Source organism: Acyrthosiphon pisum, chromosome X (assembly GCF_005508785.2).
Source record: "Acyrthosiphon pisum isolate AL4f chromosome X, pea_aphid_22Mar2018_4r6ur, whole genome shotgun sequence".
In the NCBI taxonomy this organism is placed as follows: Eukaryota; Metazoa; Arthropoda; class Insecta; order Hemiptera; family Aphididae; genus Acyrthosiphon; species Acyrthosiphon pisum.
Genome location: NC_042493.1, coordinates 41,434,310 through 41,443,198, shown reverse-complemented (window position 1 = coordinate 41,443,198; position 8,889 = coordinate 41,434,310). Strand labels below are relative to the sequence as shown.

Sequence of the window (8,889 nt, the reverse complement as noted above, 5' to 3'; positions counted from 1 at the left end):
AATTTCATGAGAATTTTTTTATTTTAATATTTGTATTAAAATTATTTGTTTGGCACGATTATAGAATATTGTTGGTAAGTTAATTTCATCATCTTCTCCAAAATCTATTAAACCTGTATAAGTGAGAGATTTAGAATTTACTGCAACACTTTCTCTAAGCGAGATTTCGTCAAATATCAAAACACCATGCTTTTGAAGATCTGTTTTAGTATCTAAATTTTTTTTTAAAATATCAAAAAATTGTTTGTCATATCCACATGTAGTATTTATCATTGACAAATACTCTCTGATTCTTCTGACTGAAGGTAGTGGTAACAATTTATTATTTTGCATAAAAGAATAACCAGCTGGTGATCTAATATGTAAAAGCATACATAGCATTATCCAGTCTTCTGTATATCGATTACCTTTTGAACTTTTTCTCTTGGAGGTAGCTATTATTTCCTTTATTACCAATTGATAATTTTTTGGAATATCATTGGATGTTAAATTTTTTAATATAGTTGATTCATCTAAATTACTACATTTTGTTTGACAGATATTTAATTTACTTTTTAATTTGTTTAATTGTTTTCCAGCACGACGATTCAATTCTCTTATATTTTTATTACGCTGACAAAGTAACTTAAGCTTTTCAAGTTTACTTGGAGTACAAAGTAAACGAACACGTTTTACAACAGGTGTGTTTTTCATACGCAATTTTTTTCTTTGGCATCTAATCAATGCTATCCTACAAAATTTACATTGTCTAATTATTTTATTATCATTTAATCTGTTAATAGTTAATTCTTCATTAACTATTAACGAACATCCAATATGTCGAAAATGTCCATTACTATCAATGCATAGAGTATTTGTTTTATATTTCAACGCTTCTGTTGGTATATTAACTCCTTCGTACATTATAGCACTATCCACCTTACAAATTACGTCTTCAAGTTCCTGTATACTTTGTACCAAATTTGACTTTAATTTAAGATGACTAATCTGAATTGTATCATTCATATTTGAACATTTTATTGTTGCATTTTCATCTATGCTTACAGATCGCTCAAAGTATGGCTATAAATCAATTTCTTTTAACAACATTTTACTATATAAAACACTTTTATTATATCCAGGAATGATTCTGCACCATTTTGAAGGAAACTGCACAGAGTCCATATTTAAATATATTTGTTCAAAAATATTTTTTATAGAATTGGTTATTTTACTATGGTCAAGGTTTGGCTCTCTTATTAAATTTGTATGGACTGGAATACTACACATTTGAGATCTATTATTTTCATATTATTTCTAAGAAAAAAGCAAAATTATGAATGACAGAATATGTGAGTGAAAAACGAAAATATAATATAAAAATATAAAACTAATGTTACTATTTACCATTCCAGAAACATTATATGAGGAGATAGGCAAAATAGGCAGAGCTAATTCATCAGAATTATCATTGGAATTCTCATGACTAATAATCAGTTTTTTTACAACACTGTTTGATTTCAAAGGCAGTTGATTTGTATGTATATTGCCTTCATCGACAATTGCATCAACAGTATCAGGAATATTATTAGTTAAACCTTCAAATTCAACTATAGGATATGCATCTGCTTTTAAAAGTACCTTATTATAAAAATATATGTTAAAAAAAGAATAATGTAAATAATATAATGTAAATGTTTTATATCTATATTGACTGTCGAGCTATTTTAGTTTATTACTAAAAGCTAAGAATAATAAAAAAAAAAAATGTATTATATAAATATATTATTTTATTATATAACACATATTATACATTTTAGTTTGAAAAACTTACTCTTGAACGTTTTGTTTGTTCTGGACCGTCTTTTATATTTTCTTTTATCAAAAAAGCTTTGGGAAAATGTGTTTGACAAATTCGATAACCTACTAATAAAGGAATTGGAACTACAAATTCCCAATTTTTTCTACGCTTTTTAGTGACTATAAAAGTCTGTACCCCTTCTGTACCTATATTGCATATGGCATATTTTTTTGGCATGATGACTAAGAGTCGGACTGATTAATAATATAAAAAAAAATCCAAAAGTTATAATCTACGAAAACACTCATTACCTAAGTTAAATTACTTAACAATATACCTCTGTTTTAATAACTTTTGGCGCAATTTTTGATTAATGTTTTAGATTTAGGCGGGGATATGAGTGTATTGGTTTTACAATGCTTTCTTCTGTGTTAGTTTAGCATTTAAAAATATAAAATATGACTTCGTCCTCCTCCCTCCAGACATTTCTCTCCTAAAAGTCCAAACCTACTCCCCTAGTACTTTCCAATACAGTAGAAAAGCTGGCAGCTGCTGCAGAATGAAAGCCCGGTTAATAAATAAAAACTAAAATATTAATCCGCTAGATAGTGACACGTGTGCATGACTATTCCCTGTCCGGTCATTAGAAGCACGGATTCCATTATCAAGTTGCCAGACCTAATAATCTAAGACCGTGGTACAGTTTGAGAAAAAATGTGACAGATATAGTCACTGGTGGAAAAAAAAGTGCAGAGTTTAGGATTATTATTAGAATAAGGTGCAAAAGAATGGTTTTAGGTTTACGAGTAAAACTGATGCGTGTTTTCCCTATCATCACTGCAACATTAGTATTGCATAATATTGCCCGAATAGCTGGAGAAGAAGTCCCCAGAGGCTTTGATATGATACTCCCTGCTCCTTGGGAAGAAATACTTGCCCAGGATAACATAGACATTGAATATGCGCCAAACCCCATTAATCGAAGAGTAACACAGCAAAACAGTGGGTGACAGGCGTTAATAGATGGTCACTTTGAGAGGTAAATTATGATTAAATACAATAATATTAATAAGTTGATTGCACAATCAAAATAATATTCATAATAAATATAAGTACATAATATATAGAGCTTTGAATTTGTAAGAAAATTCATTTTAGTACCATAAAATTTATTTTTAATTTTTTTGTTAGCCTTTATTCAATTTTTTTCTTTTTTTTTTCGATATTTTATTTATTTTCCAACTATAGTTTAAAAATGTATAAGAGAAAAAATTTACATTGCAATAGTTGGACACTCCCCAGCCATTGGCTGTGTTTAGTTAAATAAGTATTGACTATTGAGCTTAAAACAAGTAGAATAGGAATGCTTTTTAGTGAAATGTTAGATAGGTATTTGTTTATTATTATTTATTTCCAATTAACAAGTACCTATGAGGGTATTCAATATTGCAGTTAATAATTCAAAATTATAACAATAATATTGTGTGTGATAAAAAAATTTTACTCAATTATTGTATGATTGCATAATACATAATAAATTAACAAAAAATATTTGTATTAATAAAAAATAATAGGATTTAAAAAAATGCATTACCTACATTTATCATGTATTAGTGAACAGCATAAAAATAATAGTTATTATAGTAGAGACTTGTAGTATAAGCCTATGGTATAGTTACATAGTGCATACAGTTGCACTTTATAATAATATAAACTGTTCTATCAAATTATTGGTTTTAAAAAATCTTTAATCATAATTCACAAGTAGATCATATGATTCATGTTTCATGATCACAGTGGTACAATTGTAGCAATTGCATTACTGTATTTGAAATGTGGTAGTGGAAGCTTATATTATTACACTACCAGAAAATCATAGAAATGTGTACACCTATAATTTCTATTTTCAAAAGTATACCTACAATTGTTTTACAATTACAAGTATGTAGGTACTTGTATCTATATCTTCAATTAGTTCAATGGTTAAATATTTACTTAGTAAATATTTTTTTAACGATAATATCAATTAATTGAATTCAATTATTAATATGTACATTCCATTTTAGACAATTGTCAATATACAGACCTAAATATTTAACTATATGTACATATATGTCTTAAAAATAGATGGGCAAACATTTTCACATTTTTTGTCAATACATTTACAAAATGTAAAATAAATGATTTATTTATTTTTTATTTTTTAATTTCAAAAATTTAAATATATTGTATTCGATAAGGAACCTTCATAATATGAAGAATTATCTTTAATGTTTTTTTATATAGTTAATTAAAATGTTTCAATTAGTATAAAAAAAAAAAAAAAATAGAATCATTAATATCATAATTTTTTATTGAGATTTTTCCAGTCACAACTTTTATATTTATTTTTGTTGATATTATTAGATGTTTGTTGAATATAATCTAGGTTTATTTTAAAGTACCAATTTATTATCTAACCTTTTTCTTGTTTTTTGTTTCAGATTAATCACACATCAACAAAATGATTAGTGTTAAGCAATATGTTTACTCACCTACAACATGTTTTGAAAATAAATTATTGTTAAACCATATTCTATTTTATTTTTCTGTGTTCCAAACAAAAAAAAAAATTATAATAATATAAAATATGATCTCTGGTATCCTTGTTTTGAGGTATAATATATTTTATTAAACATAATATAAAAACAAAAAATTGAAATGTATAACATAAAAATAAATTTTCTGTGGTATATAAAAACATAATATCATAAAAACTTGAATTAAATCATAATAATAATAAAATAATAAAAACTTGAATTAAATCATAATAATAATAAAATAATAAAAACTTGAATTAAAACATAATAATAATAATAATAAATATAACAATAAATAATCAGTCTATGTTATCAGTCTCATTATTTCTGTCAAATACCCATTCTGTTCCAGTCTCACGCTGGATCTGGAGTTTCAGTATTTCAGTCTTCATTTTTTCTTGTTTTAATTTTTCTTCCTCTTGTAGTAACTTTAATTTTAAGATTTTCATCTGCACTTTGAACTCTTCTACAGCATCCCTACTCATTGCATCAAGAGATAATTTTTTGGCTTCCAAAAATGTTTCGGAAGCTAATGTGGTGTTCAGAACTGGTCTTCTTCGTGACACTCCTTTTTTGCCATCTACATCTTTTGGGGGAGTTAATACAGTTATGGGCTGAATGTCCTCTGACATATTAGCATTAGTTATATTAGTTGACATTTTTGAAGTGGAGGGTATTGGTAGGGATGCTTTTGGAGGCTGGCGAAGAGCAGCGGATATCTGAGTCTTCATCATGGCAGGATTGTATTGAGACCAATTATTTTGCAATAAAATGTCCTCATCTTCTAAATCATTGTTGATATCCTATAATAACACAAGAAGTTATGAGGTATACTTAAGTATAAGCTTTTGATATGATGGGATTATTAACTAATTAATGTTACTAACCTCAGGGCATAACACATCTTTTACAATAATTTCTTCAAACTCATTAGTATCTGTTTTATCTGTAATATATAAAAAGTTAAGTAAATTTGTCATTAAGATATTATTAAAAATAAACATATCATATAATATCATAATCTAGTGTTTTAAGCTATAGTACAAAAAAGCTTTATATTTAAAAAAATACATTTATGTTATACACAAATATTTTTTATTTAACAGATAAACAACCCTATTATTTATTTAGTTAGATATAGTTTTAAAAATATTTTGGTTCTATTTCTGTTACTATGTATTTTATTTTAAAAATGATCATTTTTTTTTTATTATTTAATATTAATTTCTTAATATTTTTATGAATCAAATAATGTTATAATTATAACTATATAATAAATAGACATACCAGTGGTGATGTTGCTCATACCCTCTTCATAATTGTCGTCATATATATTATGAAAGGGTTCGACATGTGGCCGAATAAGCCCCACAACCATGTCTACTATTGGATCAGCTACTACTTTCCTCGCTTTTCCTCCTCCTAAAAAAAGAATAGAATATCAATTAATAAAAATGTCAAATCACATGATTTATGTAATGTGTATGTATTATCTGCTTGCATACCTAATGCCGCCTTCGCCTTCCGCTTAAGATTTTCCCAAAGCGTTTTCAAGCTATGGGAGTCTCTTGGGTAAGTTGATGATGTCGCGGTGAATTTCTCAGCAATTTTTTGCCATTCAGCGTTTTTTAATTTCACACTCACCACATCCGTCTTCTTGAATTCAATAATATTGAAGTGCTCAGTTACTAAGTCCAAGAGAACTGACTTCTCCACGTACTCAAAAGTACGCTCTCGTTTCCTCTTTAAATTTTGACTTTCCATAGTTTAAATTTGATGACGTATTAACTATTAACGGTAATGTTAATTTTAAATTCAATTTGTTATTGTAAACTATAAAATACAGTACACTATACGTCTATACAGTACTACAGTGTACAGATAAAAATTTTGAAATTGAAACACGAAAAACGATCAACGAACTGTTGTTATCTTATCAGACGACACAGCTGACCATGACTATAGATACTAGTAACGTTAATCACGATTAATACGGTTAATCGAGGTTACCGTAATCGTGTTTAGTGGAACCGTGATTAACGTGGTGAAATCCAATTGAGAATAAATCACGATTAACTTTTAACCATGATTACTGAAATCGTGATTAAAGCTTTTTTGGTAAAATCGGCCCTAAGGTTTGCAATATAACTATAAATATATAAACGGATCACTAATTGATTATGCTTTAAAGAAAGAACGTTTATTACTCGAAATTGAGAATTCTATGTCTAATATGTCCAGAATAAATTTGATCGTTATGGGTTTACCGTTAAATATACAGGATAAATTAGATAAAGAGGAGATTACAAATACAGACTTATTAATGAATAGAATTAGAATGTATGACACAGGGTATAATAAACAAGAAAAAGAAGAAAAAATGAAATTTAATAGTAACACAATAACAGCAACTGGAAACAGTAAAGCAGACAAGAAATACAGTGTGGTATCAAAACCGTCTTATGAAAAAAAACCTTGTAGTAAGTGTGAAGCCTTAAATAACCCAGAACGTTATCATCCACTCCATTTATGCCGCAATAAACAACAATATATAGACATGAAAAAGGTAAATGTGGCTGAAGCAAACCAAACGGAAATTGATGAATTTCTGAAGATTGAATTAGACAAGCAAAAAAACTAGAGCGCCCAGAAAAATTTACAACACTAATCGAACTAAATGTAATAATTGATAAATCAAAAAAAATCAAAGGTATTTATGTTAGTGGCTCTAACATTACATTAGTGAATCACAGAATTATAAAACAATTAAAACAAAAATTATAGAAAACCATAGTTTTCTTAAAACAACTAGTGGAGTAAATTTAACCAATAGCCGGGCTCGTTTACATTTAAAGATAAATAAAACTGAAAAAGTTATAGATGTATTTGTTATTAAAAATAATAATTTTTCATATGATTTATTAATTGGTTTAGATGCAATTAAACTATTCAAACTATCACAAAATGAGAATTATAGAATAAAATCTCCCTTAAGTATGGTTCTTAAATAAACTGAAAAATTGTTTACCTATTTATAATGACACAATGTTTTTTTATAGACATTTTGATGAAACTGGATATTTAAAAAAAGAATAACATTTTTGTTATTTCAAAAATATTTGTATTGGTATTAAATTATAATCATCATGGTTGAAATTTAATAGCATTTACATATTTCTTTTAAAGTTCTCATGAAATAGCAGAGTAAATTTAATTTTTTTTTCATGGTTCAGAGAACTGAATTTAAAAGAAAAGCGAGTAACGATCTACTCTACATTAGATGCTAAGAGAGCCACTGTAATGGATAAGTTAAATTTGAATTCAATAACCATTGTATACGAAATAATTCTGAAGGAAGACAGTCTTTCGCCTTATAATATTACTAAGTTAAATATATGATATTAATGTAATTAAAGTAATTAATTTTACTATTATGCTAGGCATTAGTGCTACAGTAAGTTAAATTCATTTTTGATAACAAAATTACATTGGAAAACACCATTGTGTGTAATGTGTATGTTACAGTTAAAACCCGAAATCCGTCGAAACTAGTTTTAACTAGTCAAAACTAGTTTCCACAAATCCCTTTAGTCATTTCTGGTCTTAACTAGTTAAAACTAGAATTTACTAAGACCATCACCATCAAAACTAGTTGTATATAAAATATATCGGTGAAAACTAGAATTATCTAGTTAAAATCCTTAATTTTTATATTGATAGGTTAAACTAGTTTTAACTAGGGAAAAGTAGAAATATAAGTACACATTAGAATAATTATTATAGGAATTTATTATATTATTTATTTTGACAAGACAAACTATTGTGGCATTTAGAATTGCATAATATTTTATTTTTTCTACATAAACAGCGATTTGTTCCGCAGGACGTTTTACATGTGCATCTTACAAAGCCTTGCCCCGACCCCGTCGATGCTTTTGTTGCGGCTTCACGGAGGGAAATATGATTGTTTGGAACTTGATTCTCTGTGATGAATTTTTCTTCGCATGTTATAAATTCAGATCTGAAACAATTTTTACTGATTAGTAACTATTTACTAATTTTATTTTATTTGGTGTATGAAAATGTGCAGAGGCGTGCCCAGGATAAAAATGTAGGACAGGCCCGGTCATAATTGTTTTAATTTATATAGGTACACATTATTTTTCAAAAACTTTTTATAACATTTTTAAATTTAATTAGAAAAAATGATCATATAATATGTCTAATATAACATAATTTATTCCTTCTGTTTGACTTGTTAATAATATTTCAAATATATTAAAAGTGAATACAAATGAAACAATAGTTTTTTGTGATTATAAGTACCTACCTACTTACATAAAATATAATTATAATAATATAAAAATATAATTATTATTAAAATATAGTTAGTGAATTGAAGTCATCGATTTTTCAATCCAAGGATATACTTTGTACCATAAACTTTAAAAACTATGTTCTTGTCATAAATTTGACGACGTGGAAAATTAATAGGTTGTACATCACTATTTAAGCTAATATCAAGCACTA

General features: G+C 26.9%; 1 protein-coding gene across 1 annotated transcript; it reads right to left on the bottom strand.

Moving 5' to 3' along the window:
• Positions 1 to 4,658: 4,658 nt before the first annotated feature.
• On the bottom strand, positions 4,659 to 5,151 carry LOC103308529. Its single transcript, XM_008182059.2, has one exon. It carries the CDS (start codon positions 5,091 to 5,093, stop codon positions 4,659 to 4,661), a length of 435 nt encoding a protein of 144 aa, XP_008180281.1. The 5' UTR covers positions 5,094 to 5,151.
• Positions 5,152 to 8,889: the final 3,738 nt, after the last annotated feature.